This window comes from Octopus bimaculoides, chromosome 10, assembly GCF_046866305.1.
Source record: "Octopus bimaculoides isolate indiv1 chromosome 10, ASM4686630v1, whole genome shotgun sequence".
NCBI lineage: Eukaryota > Metazoa > Mollusca > Cephalopoda > Octopoda > Octopodidae > Octopus > Octopus bimaculoides.
In genome coordinates, this window is record NC_142937.1 from 49,806,918 (window position 1) to 49,825,950 (window position 19,033).

Below are 19,033 nucleotides of genomic sequence, written 5' to 3' on the forward strand. Positions count from 1 at the left end.
AATAACCTCTCCACCTTACTTCTTGGAGGCAGCAAATATCAACACGTCTCTGTTCAAGCATCTCAACAATCTCACCAGACCTGAGGGTGTGGGGGGTATGGACTCGTAAAACCTTGGGACGGAGAACGGCGTCATGTACCTGAAAAGAAAGCTCGCATTTTGCAGAGAACATAACAATCAGTAGCATTCTCTTCAGCCAGCATCCACTATACTATCGTATTATGCACCATATGACCTCTACCTTACATAGGCACACAAGCCAAATTGAATACATGTGCGGGCGACACATGAGGTTTTTCGAGCGAGATCGTTGCCGGTGCCCCAGGACTGGCTCATGTGCGGGCGACACATGAAATCTTTCGAGCGGGATCGTTGCCAGTGCCCCTTGACTGGCTCATGTGCGGGCGACACATGATATCTTACGTGCGAGATCGTTGCCAGTGCCCCTGGACTGGCTCTTGTGCGGGTGACACAAATTGAATACATCCTCGATAGAAATCCCTAAAACTCCTCGTGCTTTGAATAACCCTCTCTCTCTCTCTTTTAATCTTTCTCATTCAATTTCACTGGACTGGCTCATGTGCGGGTGACACGTGAAATATTTCGAGCGGGATCGTTGCCAGTGCCCCTGGACTGGCTCATGCGCGGGCGACTCATGAAATCTTTCGAGCGAGATCGTTGCCGGTGCCACTGGGCCGGCTCTTGTGCGGGTGACACATGAGGTTTTTCGAGCGAGATCGTTGCCGGTGCCCCTGGACTGGCTCATGTGCGGGCGACACATGAAATCTTTCGAGCAGGATCGATGCCAGTGCCCCTGGACTGGCTCATGTGCGGGCGACTCATGAAATCTTTCGAGCGAGATCGTTGCCGGTGCCCCTGGGCCGGCTCTTGTGCGGGTGACACATGAGGTTTTTCGAGCGAGATCGTTGCCGGTGCCCCAGGACTGGCTCATGTGCGGGCGACACATGAAATCTTTCGAGCGGGATCGTTGCCAGTGCCCCAGGACTGGCTCATGTGCGGGCGACACATGAAATCTTTCGAGCGGGATCGTTGCCAGTGCCCCTTGACTGGCTCTTGTGCGGGTGACACATGAGGTTTTTTTTTTTTTTCTTTTTTTCAAGAGAGATCGTTGCCGGTGCCCCTGGACTGGCTCATGTGCGAGTGACACATGAGGTTTTTCGAGCGAGATCATTGCCGGTGCCCTTGGACTGGCTCATGTGCGGGTGACACGTGAAATATTTCGAGCGGGATCGTTGCCAGTGCCCCTGGACTGGCTCATGCGCGGGCGACACATGATATCTTTCAAGCGGGATCATTGCCAGTGCCCCTGGACTGGCTCATGTGCGGGCGACACATGAAATCTTTCGAGCGGGATCGATGCCAGTGCCCCTGGACTGGCTCATGTGCGGGCGACTCATGAAATCTTTCGAGCGAGATCGTTGCCGGTGCCCCTGGGCCGGCTCTTGTGCGGGTGACACATGAGGTTTTTCGAGCGAGGTCGTTGCCGGTGCCCCCGGACTGGCTCATGTGCGGGCAACACATGAAATCTTTCGAGCGGGATCGTTGCCAGTGCCCCTTGACTGGCTCATGTGCGGGCAACACATGATATCTTTCGTGCAAGATCGTTGCCGGTGCCCCTGGACTGGCTCATGTGCTGGTGACACATGAGGTTTTTCGAGCGAGATCGTTGCCGGTGCCCCTGGACTGGCTCATGTGCGGGTGACACGTGAAATATTTCGAGCGGGATCGTTGCCGGTGCCCCTGGACTGGCTCATGCGCGGGTGACACATGAGGTTTTTCGAGCGAGATCGTTGCCGGTGCCCCTGGACTGGCTCATGTGCGGGAGACACATGAAATCTTTCGAGCGGGATTGATGCCAGTGCCTCTGGACTGGCTCATGTGTGGGCGACACATGAAATCTTTCGAGCGAGATCGTTGCCAGTGCCCCTGGACTGCCTCATGTGCGGGCGACTCATGAAATTTTTCGAGTGAGATCGTTGCCGGTGCCCCTGGGCCGGCTCTTGTGCGGGTGACACATGAGGTTTTTCGAGCGAGATCGTTGCCGGTGCCCCCGGACTGGCTCATGTGCGGGCGACACATGAAATCTTTCGAGCGGGAGCGTTGCCAGTGCCGCATGACTGGCTCATGTGCGGGCGACACATGATATCTTTCGTGCGAGATCGTTGCCGGTGCCGCTGGACTGGATCATGTGCGGGTGACACATGAGGTTTTTCGAGCGAGATCGTTGCCGGTGCCCCTTGACTGGCTCATGTGCGGACGACACATGATATCTTTCGTGCGAGATCGTTGCAAGTGCCCCTGGACTGGCTCTTGTGCGGGTGACACATGAGGTTTTTTTTTGTTTTTTTTTTTTTCAAGCGAGATCGTTGCCGGTGCCCCTGGACTGGCTCATGTGCGGGTGACACATGAGGTTTTTCGAGCGAGATCGTTGCTGGTGCCCCTGGGCCGGCTCTTGTGCGGGTGACACATGAGGTTTTTCGAGCGAGATCGTTGCCGGTGCCCCTGGACTGGCTCATGCGCGGGCGACACATGAAATCTTTCGAGCGGGATCGATGCCAGTGCCCCTGGGCAGGCTCTTGTGCGGGTGACACATGAAATCTTTCGAGCGGGATCGTTGCCAGTGCCCCTTGACTGGCTCATGTGCGGGCAACACATGATATCTTTCGTGCAAGATCGTTGCCGGTGCCCCTGGACTGGCTCATGTGCGGGTGACACATGAGGTTTTTCGAGCGAGATCGTTGCCGGTGCCCCTGGACTGGCTCATGTGCGGGTGACACGTGAAATATTTCGGGCGGGATCGTTGCCGGTGCCCCTGGACTGGCTCATGCGCGGGCGACACATGAAATCTTTCGAGCGGGATCGATGCCAGTGCCCCTTGACTGGCTCATGTGCGGGCGACACATGATATCTTTCGTGCGAGATCGTTGCCAGTGCCCCTGGACTGGCTGTTGTGCGGGTGACACATGAGGTTTTTTTTTGTTTTTGTTTTTTTTTCGAGCGAGATCGTTGAAGGTGCCCCTGGACTGGCTCATGTGCGGGAGACACATGAAATCTTTCGAGCGGGATTGATGCCAGTGCCTCTGGACTGGCTCATGTGTGGGCGACACATGAAATCTTTCGAGCGAGATCGTTGCCAGTGCCCCTGGACTGCCTCATGTGCGGGCGACTGATGAAATTTTTCGAGTGAGATCGTTGCCGGTGCCCCTGGGCCGGCTCTTGTGCGGGTGACACATGAGGTTTTTCGAGCGAGATCGTTGCCGGTGCCCCCGGACTGGCTCATGTGCGGGCGACACATGAAATCTTTCGAGTGGGAGCGTTGCCAGTGCCGCATGACTGGCTCATGTGCGGGCGACACATGATATCTTTCGTGCGAGATCGTTGCCGGTGCCGCTGGACTGGATCATGTGCGGGTGACACATGAGGTTTTTCGAGCGAGATCGTTGCCGGTGCCCCTGGACTGGCTCTTGCGCGGGTGAGACATGAAATGTTTTGAGCGGGACAGGATCGTTGCCAGTGCTCCTGGACTGGCTCATGTGCGGGCGACACATGATATCTTTCGTGCGAGATCGTTGCCGGTGCCCCTGGACTGGCTCATGTGCGGGTGACACATGAGGTTTTTTGAGTGAGATCGCCCCCACATGAGCCAGTCCAGGGGCACTGGCAACGATCCCGCTTGAAAGATATCATGTGTGGGCCGCGCATGAGCCAGTCCAGGAGCACTGGCAACGATCCCGCTCGAAATATTTCACGTGTCACCCGCACATGAGCCAGTCCAGGGGCACCGGCAACGATCTCGCACGAAAGATATCATGTGTTGCTCGCACATGAGCCAGTCAAAGGGCACTGGCAACGATCCCGCTCGAAAGATTTCATGTGTCGCCCACACATGAGCCAGTCCGGGGGCACAGGCAACGATCTCGCTCGAAAAACCTCATGTGTCACCCGCACAAGAGCCGGCCCAGGGGCACCGGCAACGATCTCGCTCGAAAAATTTCATGAGTCGCCTGCACATGAACCAGTCCAGGGGCACTGGAAACGATCCCTCTCAAAACATTTCATGTGTCACCCGCACAAGAACCAGTCCAGGGGCACTGGCAACGATCTCGCTCGAAAGATTTCATGTGTCCCCCACACATGAGCCAGTCCAGGGGCACCGGCAACGATCTCGCACGAAAGATATCATGTGTCGCCCGCACATGAGCCAGTCCAGTAGCACTGGCAACGATCCCGTCCCGCTCAAAACATTTCATGTGCCACCCGCGCAAGAGCCAGTCCAGGGGCACCGGCAACAAGCTCGCTCGAAAGACTTCATGTGTCGCCCGCACATGAGCCAGTCCAGGGGCACCGGCAACGATCTCGCTCGAAAAACCTCATGTGTCACCCGCACAGGAGCCGGCCCAGGGGCACCGGCAACGATCCCGCTCGGAGAGATTTTATGTGTCGCCCGCACATGAGCCAGTCCAGGAGCACTGGCAACGATCGCGTCCCGCTCAAAACATTTCATGTGTCACCCGCACAAGAGCCAGTCCAGGGGCACCGGCAACAAGCTCGCTCGAAAGACTTCATGTGTCGCCCGCACATGAGCCGGCCCAGGGGCACCGGCAACGATCCCGCTCAAAACATTTCATGTGTCACCCGCACAAGAGCCAGTCCAGGGGCACTGGCAACGATCTCGCTCGAAAGATTTCATGTGTCGCCCACACATGGGCCAGTCCAGGGGCACTGGCATCAATCCCGCTCGAAAGATTTCATGTGTCTCCCGCACATGAGCCAGTCCAGGAGCACTGGCAACGATCCCGTCCCGCTCAAAACATTTCATGTGTCACCCGCAAAAGAGCCAGTCCAGGGGCACCGGCAACAACCTCGCTCGAAATACTTCATGTGTTGCCCGCACATGAGCCAGTCCAGGGGCACCGGCAACGATCTCGCTCGAAAAACCTCATGTGTCACCCGCACAGGAGCCGGCCCAGGGGCACCGGCAACGATCTCGCTCGAAAGATTTCATGTGTCGCCCGCACATGAGCCAGTCCAGGGGCACTGGCAACGATCCCGCTCAAAACATTTTATGTGTCACCCACACAAGAGCCAGTCCAGGGGCACTGGCAACGATCTCGCTGGAAAGATTTCATGTGTCGCCTACACATGAGCCAGTCCAGGGGCACTGGCATCAATCCCGCTCGAAATATTTCACGTGTCACCCGCACATGAGCCAGTCCAGGGGCACCGGCAACGATCTCGCTTGAAAAAAAAAAAAAAAAAAAAAACCTCATGTGTCACCCGCACAAGAGCCAGTCCAGGGGCACTGGCAACGATCCCGCTCGAAATATTTCACATGTCACCCGCACGTGAGCCAGTCCAGGGGCACCGGCAACGATCTCGCTCGAAAGATTTCATGAGTCGCCCCCACATGAGCCAGTCCAGGGGCACCTGCAACGATCCCGCTCGAAATATTTCACGTGTCACCCGCACATGAGCCAGTCCAGGGGCACCGGCAACGATCTCGCTCGAAAAACCTCATGTGTCACCCGCACATGAGCCAGTCCAGGGGCACCGGCAACGATCTCGCACGAAAGATATCATGTGTTGCCCGCACATGAGCCAGTCAAGGGGCACTGGCAACGATCCCGCTCGAAAGATTTCATGTGTCGCCCGCACATGAGCCAGTCCGGGGGCACAGGCAACGATCTCGCTCGAAAAACCTCATGTGTCACCCGCACAAGAGCCGGCCCAGGGGCACCGGCAACGATCTCGCTCGAAAAATTTCATGAGCGAGATCGTTGCCGGTGCCCCTGAACTGGCTCTTGTGTGGGGTTGTTGTAGGATTTTCGAGCGAGATCGTTGCTGGTGCCCCTGGGCTGGCTCTTGTGCGGGTGACACATGAAGTTTCTCGAGCGAGATGAGCGTGGCCATTGCCAGTACCGCCTGACTGGCCTTCGTGCAGGTGACACGTAAAAGCACCCACTACACTCTCTCAGTGGTTGGCGTTAGGAAGGGCATGCAGCTGTGGAAACACTGCCAAATCAGATTGGAGCCTGGTGTAGCCATCTGGTTTCACCAGTCCTCAGCCAAATCATCCAACCCATGCTAGCATGGAAAGCGGACGTTAAACGACGACGACGATATATATGTGCTGTGCGTGAGAAGACCCGGCAAGCCAAGTGAGATCGTTGCCAGTGCCCATGGACTGGCTCTTGTGTGGGTGGCACATAAGATGCACCATTTTGAGCGTGACCGTTGCCAGTGCCTCCTGACTGGCCTTCGTAGGGTTTTCGAGCGAGATCGTTGCCAGTGCCCCTGGACTGGCTTTTGTGCGTGTGGCACATAAAAGACACCATTTCGAGCGTGGTCGTTGCCAGTACCGCCTTACTGGCCTTCGTGCGGGTGACACGTAAAAGCACCCACTACACTCTCTGTGGTTGGCGTTAGGAAGGGCATCCAGCTGTAGAAACTCTGCCAAATTAGATTGGAGCCTGGTGTTGCCATCTGGTTTCACCAGTCCTCAGTCAAATCGTCCAACCCATGCTAGCATGGAAAGCGGACGTTAAACGATGATGATGATGATGATGATAAATATGTATATATATAATATATATATATATATATATATATGTCTCATTCAATTTTGTTACCGAAATCCCAAACAATATTCTCCTCGTGATGTATTTACTGCATGACCCCCTCTTTCTCTCTCTCTCGCTCTGCCTCTTGCTTTCTCTCCCTTCTCTCTCTTCAATTTCCACCCAGTCCGCCATCTTTTCCCACCACCACCACCACCTAACCCTAACTCTATATAAACCAGTTCAATATTCTACTTTCTTCTAATCGAGTTAAAATTCCTCTGCTGACAGAATACGAAGTCCAGAAGATAAATAGGTAAGAACTTTTCTTTGAACCTTTCATATACTCCCGTTCTCTGCATAGATCATAAGCCTTACCCCACCTCCCTTCCGTTCTTTATTATCTATCTATTTCTTTACCAATGTAAACATCACCTGTTTGATTTGTCTTCCTGTTTGGATGAGGATAGCTGCGTGAAAAAGAGGGAGAGAAAGAGAGAGAGAGAGAGAGAGAGAGAGAGAGAGAGAGAGAGAGAGAGAGAGAGAGAGCGAGAGAGAGAGACAGACAGAGACAGAGAGACAGAGAGACAGAGAGAGAGACAGAGAGAGAGACAGACAGAGAGAGACAGAGAGAGACAGAGAGAGACAGAGAGAGAGATACATACAAAGTCATAGATTGTGCGTGTTATGAAAAATATGTTAGAGGTAGAGGGATAGAAGAAAGCTATTAAATGGGAGAGAGGAAGAAGAACAAAGTAAGAATGAAAAGGTAGATAGAAGGAAAGAATAGTCTTAATCTATGACTTTGTATGTATCACTCTCTCTCTCTCCCTCCCTCTTTTACTCTTACTCTCTATATTATATGTTGAGAGCGTGATCGATGTGTAAGAACGCCGGTACAGATAGAAGGGAAGAAATATAAAAGTTGCTAGAAACAACAGCCAAATCTCCCTTAAATCACACAAAGTAAACGGAATTTAAAAACTCTAAGTACTGCACTGGAAAGTACACATCGAGAAAATTCCATTGATGTAAAACTTTTTACGAAAAAGTGGAAAATGTGGATTTCTATAAAGTTTTAAAAAGGCTTCACACAGATACACAACTTCAGCTTTATATATTAAGATATATATATATTATATATTATATATATATATAATATATATTATATATATATATATATATATAATAATATATATATTATATATATATATATATATATATAATAATATATATATTATATATATATATATATATATATATATATATATATATATATATATATATATTATAATATATATATATATCATATATAATATATATATATATCATATATTATCAAAGCTTTGTGATTGAATTTGGTAGGAGGAAGTTACTGCCGTGTGTGTATATGTCTGTGTATGTGCTTGTGCCTCTCCGAAAGAGAGAGAGAGGGAGGATATATATATTATAATATATATATATATATATATATATATATATATATATATATATATATATATATATATATATTATAATATATATATCATATATATATACTATAATATATATATATCATAATATATATATATTATAATATATATACATATTATATACTATATATATATTGATATATATATATATATATATATATATATATATATATATATATATATATATTATATATCATATATATATATCATAATATATATATATATATATATATATATATATATATATATACACATATATATATTATATTATAAAGAATAATAATAAATGGAGCAAAACACATGTAATCAATAAGTTCCTTTAATTCCTACACGTTTCAAAAATTATATGCACTCTACTCCAAAGGAATAAGAGATGCTGGTTTATACATATAATTTTATCATCAGGGAACCATTTTAAAAATGCAAGTCTTGTGCTGAATGCTAAGATTACGTACGAGGAATAACACTATATCATCATCATCATCATCGTCGTTTAACGTCCGCTTTCCATGCTAGCATGGGTTGGACGATTTGACTGAGGACTGGTGAAACCAGATGGCTACACCAGGCTCCAATCCGATTTGACAGAGTTTCTACAGCTGGATGCCCTTCCTAACACCAACCACTCAGAGAGTGTAGTGGGTGCTTTTACGTGTCACCCGCATGAAGGCCAGTCAGGCAGTACTGGCAACGGCCACGCTCAAGATGGTGTATTTTATGTGCCACCAGTGCAAGAGCCAGTCCAGGGGCATTGGCAACAATCTCGCTCGAAAATCCTACGAAGGCCAGTCAGGAAGTACTGGCAACGGCCACGCTCAAAATGGTGTATTTTATGTGCCACCCACACAAGAGCCAGTCCAGGGGCACTGGCAATGATCTCGCTCGAAAGTCCTTAGACATGCCGCGGCACAAGTGCCAGAAAGGCGATGCTGGGCACAGGTGCCATCACAATTTCACTTTCGCTTGCCCCAATAAGTCTTCGCAAGCTGAGTTTCGTGTCCAATGAAGGAGACGATGTTGGCATGGGTGCCAGTCGTCGAATTTAACTCGATTTCGATTTCACTTGACTCAACAGGTCTTCGCAAGTGGAGTTTAGTGTCCAATTTAACTCGATTTCAATTTCACTTGCCTCAATATAGCTAAGTTAAATGACCGTTATATATGTATATAGATAAAACTTACTTGGAAAAGGATGCGTGGTGTTCAATCATATAATAATATAAATATATAGATATAGGCATATACATATATGTACATACCTACATCTATATGTATACATACATGCATATATGGGTACAGGACATAAAAAAAAAACCTTAAACACAATGAGAAACGAAAACATAAAAACGATGCATGTCTCGTTTCTCTGTTTTTTCGTTGCGCGAAAAAAGTTCGTTTTCTGTTTTCGTTTTTATGTTTTCGTTTCTCACTGTGTTTAACGTTTTTTTTTATGTCCTGTACCCATATATGCATGTATGTATACATATAGATGTAGGTATGTACATATATGTATAGATATATGCCTATATCTATATATTATTTATATTATTATATGATTGAACGCCACACATCCTTTTCCAAGTAAGTTTTATCTATATACATATATACATATGATGGGCTTCTTTCAGTTTCCATCTACCAAATCTACTCACAAGGCTTAGGTCAGCCCGAGGATACAGTAGAAGTCACTTGCCCAAGGTGCCACGCAATGGGACTGAATATGGAACCATGTTGTTGGTAAGCAAGCTACTTACCACACAGCCACTCCTGCGCCTATGTATATATTATATATAAATATATATATATACTAGCAGAAATACCCGGCGTTGCCCGGGTTAAAGAGAATAATGAAATCTAAAAACGCCGTCTAGACTACGCAACCCTCAACTGTTAGTAGCTACGATACCATATTTCTACATTAATAACTCTCCAATCCATGCCAGCATGGAACATAGACATTAAGTGGAATGCCAGTCTCTCATCTGGGAAGGCCTTGAAATCAATGTTACCAACTGGGGACTATATGTGTCACAGTGATAATAAAAAGACTCAAAGGAGGTCTGCAACAAAATAATTTTACTCATCACTTTGCAAGTGAATCAGTGGAGGCAAAGTTGCGTCTCATTTACTTGACAATTTATGCACCACATTGCAGAAATCACAATGTAAGTATATCTGAAAGGATAGTCTTACACTGTTGTACTGTTGAATTACAAATAATGCTCATCTGTTATGTTCGGGTTAAAATTTCATCAACATCAAAAATATATGAATTTTCATGTGAGTTATGGCCGTTATGCATAGAATATAATTTCCAAATTTCATAAAGATCCGTTCAGTAGTTTTGGATAAGAAAACAAATGACTAATGTGTGTGTTTGTGTGCATGTGTATGTGTGTGATGGGTGTATATATGTATAGATATCTGTATGCATGTATATATATGTGTACATATTACATGTACATCTATATATATACATCTACACATATGTATACACATACATGTATGCATATAGATCAATATCTATATATATATATCTATACATATACGTGTACATATACATGTATATGTATACATATACATCTCTCTCTCTCTCTTTCTCTCTCTCTCTAAAAGTATCTGTCATTACGGTATCGAAATGTGATTGTTTCAATTAGTGGAATAACGTGTACATATACATCTATATGTATACATATACATCTATATGTATACATATACATCTCTCTCTCTCTTTCTCTGAAAGTATCTGTCATTACAGTATCGAAATGTGATTGTTTCAGTTAGTGGAATAGTTTCATTTTTAAAGTGAAAGTATTTGACATGAGTGTTTTTGTTTCACTTTTGACACGTAATACTTAAATAGTGGAGGAGATATTATGTTGCCGTGGGCTCGAACTCTGCAAGAAGTTAAAAATTATTTTTGACTAAAACACAACTGGAACTCTAAGTAAGGCATCTGTAAAATTTGAATGAAATTGGTTGCGTAGTTCTCGAGTTTTAGGGATTCACACAGACAGACAGACAGACAGACAGACACACATTCTCATTTTTATATATATAGATTATCCTTGGGAGTGGATTTAGTAGATGGAAATTGAAAGTATGTATTTGTGTGTCTGTGTTTGTCCTCCCACCATCACTTGGCAATCAATGTTCGTGCTTTTATGTCCCAGTAACCTAGCAGTTCAGCACAAAGGACCGATAGAATAATTCCAAGGCTTACAAAGAATAAGTCCTGGGGTTGATTTGACTAAAGGCAGTGCTCCAACATGGCTACAGTCAAATGAATGAAACAAGTAAAAAATATTTCAAATTTCTCTTTCGTAGAATGCTCTTTCTTTCTTGCTTTATCCATAGTCTCTCATCACCCTCTCTTTCGCTCTCCACACAAAAATGAAATGCATTAGTTACCTGACTGGTGCAAAAACTTGCAACAGGAAAGTGAAGTTTTTTTTTTTCTAATTGACACCATACCACATCAAATCTATTCTGCAATCTGGGGTTAATATATCCAGTGATTTTAAGAGGTATGTAAAAAATATTTTCCTTTAATATTATACTTCTACTTGTTTCACACACACACATCTTTCCTGCCAAGACTTCATTACCACTAAACTTTAGCAATTTCACTTACTCTTTTCAAACTTGTTTGAATTTTCAATCTAATTGTGGGGATGAACCAGAAGAAGAGGGACATGACGTCAATGGTCAAGAGACTGACCAGAAGAGGAAGTGTGAAGGGAAGTGGGGGGACAGGAAAGGATCATCCTTTTTTTGGCCAGCCGAGGCATTGCAAACAGACATGAGGGAATTGGCTCTTGGGTTGGAGATAGCAGCTGTTTATACTGGGTGACAGGGTAGGGCAGGATCACCGGAGCGACTACTACTAGACAGGCACAGACGAGAGAGGAAAGTAGTTGAAACTCTTTTCATTTCTTATGCACAAGCTATTTCGGCAATTCTATACAGACGTTGTCCCCTTGATATATGATGGCAGCGAAGATAAGGATTAGCAGTGATGTTATTAGACCTTTTTATGGATTCGAAAGGTCAAAGTTGTGGGCAGGCTACAAGGCATCAAAGATGTGGTGAGCTTCATGGCCCTGTATTTGGAGGGGAGTGCACTGGCTCTATACCTCAAAATGGATGAAGAACAGCTGAGCGCAGCGAAGATCGAGCAGCATTTGAAAGAGGCTTACACAGATGGAGAGTACACCACTTTTGCTAAGCTGGGAACGATCAGAGGGAGAGGGGAACAGGTCGACGAATACGATGCAGAGGTATAGAGGCTGGTTGTGTTGTCTGGTCTTACTGGTGAGGGACTTGAGAAAGTAGCGCGACTGGCTTTTGTGAATGGCTTTCCCAATGACATGTTGGTACGACTACAACAGTTGCCACGCAGCAAGAAAATGGTGATGAGCAAGCTCATCATTCAAGCCCATGTATTGACACAAAACACCGGGCAGAAGGCAGTAGGGATGGCAGCTGCAGAAACCCACGAACCTGCACGATGGCCGGTGAAAGATGAAAAGAGACCTGCTGTGGAATGACAGCAGCCATTCACAGGCAGGTGTTTTAATTGCCAAAGACCGCACATGGCGAGAGACTGTGCCGAGCCTTGACCGGTTTGCTACCGGTGCAAACAAACTGGGTATATCGCCTGAAATTGTTGCCTAGGAAAAGGCCACGGGGAAGTTGTTGCTTCTCAAACTTCCCCCACGAACAAGTAGAGGTGTTGGTGAAGTCATTGCCCATAGCTGAGGTTGTGGTCAGGGGAAACATGTTCAAGGCCCTCATGGGTACGAGCTGCACAACGACTCTTGTGACCCCAAGGGTAACAAAGAAATGGAAGGGAACGAGTAGCATTCAGGCAGTGGACGGCAGCGTAATTAAATGCAAGGGTAGCAGCGATGTGGATATAGCGGTGCGAGGCACAACGCTAAGGCTTCGGGCAATTGTGATCAGCCACATGGTAGATGGGATCGACATGATAATGGGGATGGGCGCAATCAATCACCTTGGAGGTGTCAGTGTTAGAGAAGATGTGGTTTCGTCTGGTGTCGTGGAGGCGTTGTGCACCATGAGTCAGGAATGTGAGCAGGAGAAGAGCCTCACAAGGAGCTGCACTGCAGTGAGGACAAGGATTTTCAGGTGGTCAGCGATGGACGATAGAGTGGCTTTGGAAAGAGGGACCCTTGATGCTGAAGAACAAGGTAAGCTGCTACCAGCATACCCCGAAAGGGTACGCCTGGGGTGAGTTTGAAGAAGAGATAGAGAAGTGGAATGAGGAAGGTGTCCTTATCCCATAGAAAGAGGAGGTGGTGAGTGGAGTTCTACCTCTAATGGCAGTGGTGCAGCTAACAAAGGGCAAAGTTAGACTAGTACTGGACTTTTGAGTGATGAACGGCCATGTATCGTGCCACACAGGTGGCGAGGTGACCGACATCTGCGATGAGACGCTGCATGTATGGAGGCAGTCAACTAAGGCGATGACAATCATCGACTTGAAGTCAGCATATTTGCAGCTCTATGTGAGTGACAAACTGTGCCAGTACCAACAAGGAGAAGAAATATTATCTGACAAGGCTGGTTTTGAGGCTGAATTCTGCACTAAAGATCATGGCGACAGTGCTCAAATCCATTCTGGGAAAGGTGGATAGGAGAAGAAGGGCCATCAATTCCTACATAGTTGACATCCTAGTACAGAGGTTGTGAGACATTTGAAGAAATTCGGGTTGATTGCGAAGCCACCGGAGCCAATGACTGGAGGAGCTGCACTGGGGCTTAATCTTCAGAAAGACAGAACAGGCAAGTTGGTGTTTTGTAGGAGGAACAAGATCTCGGAGCTGGGTAGCAATGTCAGCAGAAGAGAACTGTTCTCAATGTGTGGGAAGTTAGTAGGTCACTACCTGATCGCTGGGTGGGCGCATACGGCATGCAGTTACACCAAGAGATGAACAGAAGGAGCGAACTGGAGTGACAAGGTGGGAGAGGGGATAGTGACAATGATGTGAGAAATCTTGGAGAGGACAAGAGCGGAAGACCCAGTCAGAGGGAACTGGCATGTGCCCAAATTGGAAAGCGGGATCGTATGGTGTGATGCTAGCAGCATTGCGATAGGCATCGTGTTGGAAATCGGAGGTACTGAAGTGGAGGATGCCACCTGGCTTCAAAAAGCAGATGACTACAACCACATCAACGTCGCTGAGTTGGATGCAGTGCTGAAGGGAGTGAATTTGGCCCTGAAATGGGGGCTGTGATCCATCGAAATCAGGACGGATTTAACTACTGTGCTTGGCTGGGTAGGATCATTGATCACCAATGAGAAGAGGGTGCAAACCAAAGGGGCTACTGAAATGCTAGTGAAAAGCTACCTAGGGATTCTCGGGGAGCTGATTGACAAGTTTGGCCTGAAGTTAAGTGTGGTCTTTGTGCCTTCAGAGAGAAACAAGGCAGACGCTCTAACCAGGATAAAAAAAGGCCTGGTTAGGGGAGCCAGAAGAATTGAAGCAAGGGGTAGCCATGGTGCATCAGTCAAATGACTCTGAACTAAGGAGACTGCATGCCTTGCATCATATGGGTATGGATAGGACCCTGTATCTCACCGGGAGGATTGACGCTGACGTTACCAGATGGAGCCTGCTCCAGGTGTGCATGAGCAGGGAAATCGTTTCGGTAGAGCACAACTGGACACAATTAGCAGTGGATGTAACACACTACCAGCAGGGGACGTATCTTTTGTTGGTCAATTGTGGGCTGGGCCAGATGGCCATTTGGAGGGAATTGAGGACAGGCACTACAGACAAGATGGCACATATTCTAAATGAGGTATTTTTAGAGCAGGGCCCTGTGGACGAATTGCTGATAGACAACAGCACAGCATTTCATTCAGAGGTACTGAAGGAGGAAAGAGCACCACTTTTTCATAGCAGCATACAAACCAAGTGGAAATGGGATCATGAAGAGACATCATTGAACGATCAACGCTATGGTGGAGAGGGAACATATCTCGCCGCCGGAAGCAGTGTTCTAGTACATATCGCCCCGATCAGAACAGGCCGAAGAGTCCGTGCCACATAGAGCAATATTCAAATATGAATGGCAGCATCTGAGTAAACCACTGAGATGCTCTGTAGAAGAGAGAGGGCCTAACTTCATGGAGGTGGGAGATAAGTCTGGGTCACGCTGCACAACTCAGTGGAACAGAGGAATAGTGACGGTTGTCAATTCCAAAACCAACATCTCTGTGGATGGAATGCTGTGTCATGTCTTGGATGTTTGTAGGAATGTCGCTTCATCGGATGATGATTGTGGAGAAGAGGAAGAGAATGAGGTTCCCAGTTTAAGATCACAACGTGCAAGGTGCCCACCCAGGTGAGTGGTAGATTTCGACATGGAGTGAAGTGAGGAGGTGATCTTTGAGATCAGGGGGGGGGCGTGTGGGGATGAGCTGGAAGAAGGGGGCCATGACGTCAATGGTCAAGGGACTGACTAGAAGAAGAAGCGTGAGAAGGGAAGTGCGGTGAGGACAGGACATGGTCGTCCCTTCTTTTGGCCAACTGAGGCATTGCAAACGGACATGAGGAAATTCACTCTCGGGTTGGAGATAGCAGCTGCTTATACTGGGTGACAGGACAGGGCAGGGCAGGATCGCTGGAGCGACTACTACTAGACGGGTGCAGACAAGAGAGAAAGGTAGATGAACCTCTTTTCATTTTCCACGCATAACACTTATGTAATCCACACGCTCGAAAACATATTTTTGCAAAATTTTATCTAAAAATATGGGTAAAGAAATGGGGCTAATGCAGTTTCGCACTTTACCTTTAAAAAATGCATTTTTTGAAATTTCTTCGGATTCCTAGGTTTTATTTAGATAGCGGAGATTACGAATATGCAAAAAAAAAATGGTAAAAGTACACTTGTAAAAATTAAAGATCTAACCAAAAGGTAGTTCCTTTGATTCGGAAATAGGGCATTGCTATTGCCACATACACACACACATATATATACACAGGCACGCACATATACACACAAAAAGATAACGAAAAAATATCGTATGGGTACATTTCGCTCAACAAAGATAGTGCAATGTGGCAAAGGAGATTTGGCTGTTATTTCTAAAAGGACAAGTGCTACTGGAAAGGTTTCCCTTGCCAACAAGTATTGACTCTCGAATAAAGATTTGCCAAAAAATTTTCCCTGTGAAATTGGGTGGGGGAAGAGAATTTCCGAGGGTTTCACCCCATCCCTCCCGTTTTCCGGACAAAAAAAAAGGGTTTTGTGGCATAGCTCACCGGGTTAATGTTTACATCTTGACCAGGAAATGAAAATCCGGAAAATAAACTGGAATTGGTGTAAAACAATGTATAGGAAACGAATATGAAAAAAAAAAAACTGCGCGCAAAGCAACGGAAGGGTGTGGAGAGGACTTCGGAAAATTCACAAGATCAGAGCTCTTCCCACGTAACTTTTAGGAAAATGGGGTTATTTTCAATGAAATTTTACATAAATTCTTTTGAAACGGCATACATTATGACTCTAAAAAAAATTTGTGGGGAAAATCTTGAGGTGGGGAGAGGACTTTCGGAAAATTCCCAAGATCCGAATTTTCCTTCGTTAAATGCTCAAATGACATTCAACTTTCTACAGATACCCTAGCGTAGCACTACTACACTACGTAGTGTATATTTCTACCTACTTTCAAATTTTTAGTGTTTTGGCTTCAATTTTGTTTCATTTTCAATTATTTTTACGCTTTTGTAACTCTCAGTCGTTATTGTCATTGACATCTTTATTACTTTCTCTCTCTATATATATATATATATACATATATTGTTGGGGTGGGTTGGTAAAACTTTAGCCAGCCATGTTATAGTGGCAAAAAAATTGTTACCGTCTAGTATTGTTACGATTTATATCTCGTTGAGAGATTTTACAACTAGCTTCTTTGCTCGTTTGTAGTTATTTTTTTTTAATAAAAAAAAAGCAACAAAGAAAATTATAGATAAAGCAGTAGAGAAAATTATCAAAATAAAATCGCCAACGTGTCCTATGATATGTTAAGAAGTAAATGAGATAAAGCAGCAACTAGAGATCTGTATATACACAGACGAAAACAAAATACCTTACAAAAGATATTGATTAAATTTAAAGATAGACCTGACCTTATTGTTGATATTTTTCCTTCTTTTCGCTATATATGACTGTCGACTGATGGTTCTGAGTGGTTCCTGTATGTTTAATTTCCTTTTTAAGTTACCGCCCGACGCCATGATTCGTCAGGTAGATTATATTATACTACAGGAATGCGTTCAATGACCTCAATTTTACGGAAGATGAACTTAAAATTAATTCCGTACTAATAATTACCTGTTACTCCTGCATTGGAGAAAAAATATACATATGTACACATCAATGATGTATTTCCCGTCTTAGATGTGTTTACGAACAGCACTAACGGCTGGTTAATGGAAGAAAAACAATTAAACCTCAATGTTAAATTTTATTTCAATTTAATTATGATACATTTTAATTTATTTTAACTTTAACTTAACCAAGATAAACGAATGTTCTTCCTAACACTGGAAAAGTAATCTTGCGTTATGAAAACGAATAACTTAATTCGTCAGAATGAATTTCTAGGTTGATGTAATCATATGACTCAATATTTTTATCTTATGTAACAAGGGCTCATGTAAAACCTATACTATATATATATATATATATGGGAGAATTTACGAAAAAAACAACAGACGAGGACAGATGGTGTAAACAACAAAAGGATGTATTAGTTTAACGTTCGGGAATAGAGAAAGTCTTTAACGTTTCGAGCTACGCTCTTCAACAGAAAGAATAAGGAGAAAAAGAATTTGAATGTTGTGGTCAGCGACAGGTTTTATATATCCTAAATTAAAAGACAAGTACATGCTTTCATTTTCTTTTTACTGTTTGCCAACATCATTTTACATTTCCCTGTTTTCCTTTTATCTCTTTTCTTGCTGGCTGGTTATACTTTAAGAGAGATAATGGATTTGGTAATTGTTCAGTTCAGTTCACGCTGATTAAAAAAGTAAACAAAAATTAAGGGGGAGATAAGTCAACTTACTTTTCCCACTACTTTTTACACAACATTAACACTGGCGATCGCGGAAGTACCCTATATAAATTCATGTAAATATGACACAAATAATTCATCTGATGTCCCAAACCGGCGTCGTAACTTCCGTTTTACTCGCATTCACATGTTTTCCACATCTTATGAGTGGACGTATTTTTTATGAGGATCAACAAAATTTTGTTGATGTATAATTATCTCGCGTGTGTAGGCACCATCATTCAGGATACCGACGTTGACCAACAAAAAACAATTAAAATGATATTGAGCAAAGAAATATGGGATCTTTTCCCTTTGGCCGGCACATTTAAAAAATAATTTTTTGTAACTAAACACTTTAAAAATTCGTATACTGGTAGAATGTGTCACATAAAACATCATTTACTCTTGGCGTTTTTGAGAAAATTGCGTATTTTCGTAGTTATTTCGTTTTAAAGTTGTCGTATTTCCGTAATTTCAACCAATCAATGACGTGTATTCAGCTGAATAAAATTACTGCTGTTGTTTGTCAACAACAACTTCCGGCAGTGTATATTTCGTTTGTCACAGTTATTTATGACATATTTCATCTCAGTTACATTTGTATGAATAAACGAGTGTATCTGAAGCATGTTTACTTCATGGCACCACATCAATCGTTCCTGCATTTCTACTGCTTTTAGTTTGTTTTTTTTTCCCTGTTTTTCAGCTACTATTTTCGGAAAGACATTTTTGTCCCCGGCCCCCAATTTCTTCATTTTTCCGTAACTCTAACCCTAAAATCACAACCCTAACCCTAACCCCCAACCCTAACCGTAACCATTACCCTAAAACCTTAACCCTAACCCTAAAACCCCACCTAACCCTAATCCTAAAACCCTAACCCT

The 19,033-nt window shown here is 44.9% G+C and overlaps 1 protein-coding gene and 1 long non-coding RNA gene across 4 annotated transcripts in view; both read right to left on the minus strand.

Moving 5' to 3' along the window:
• Nucleotides 1-17,437, minus strand: part of LOC106880147 (uncharacterized) — a 100,694-nt gene extending 83,257 nt beyond the window's left edge. The window contains exon 1 of one of the 3 annotated variants that reach the window (XM_089358619.1): nt 17,218-17,431. In XM_089358619.1, coding sequence (XP_089214745.1) covers nt 17,218-17,325 — 108 coding nt within the window. In that variant the 5' untranslated portion in view covers nt 17,326-17,431. Of the gene's footprint in view, nt 1-17,217 lie in introns of all 3 variants that reach the window. The other 2 variants (XM_089358618.1, XM_089358620.1) reach the window with 2 other exon arrangements.
• Nucleotides 17,438-17,927: 490 nt separating this feature from the next.
• LOC149133710 (uncharacterized) lies at nt 17,928-18,693 on the minus strand. The gene is made up of 2 exons (XR_016243409.1): nt 18,553-18,693; nt 17,928-18,110 (listed from the first exon to the last, which is right to left on the minus strand). It is a non-coding gene; the product is annotated as an uncharacterized LOC149133710 (long non-coding RNA).
• Nucleotides 18,694-19,033: the final 340 nt, after the last annotated feature.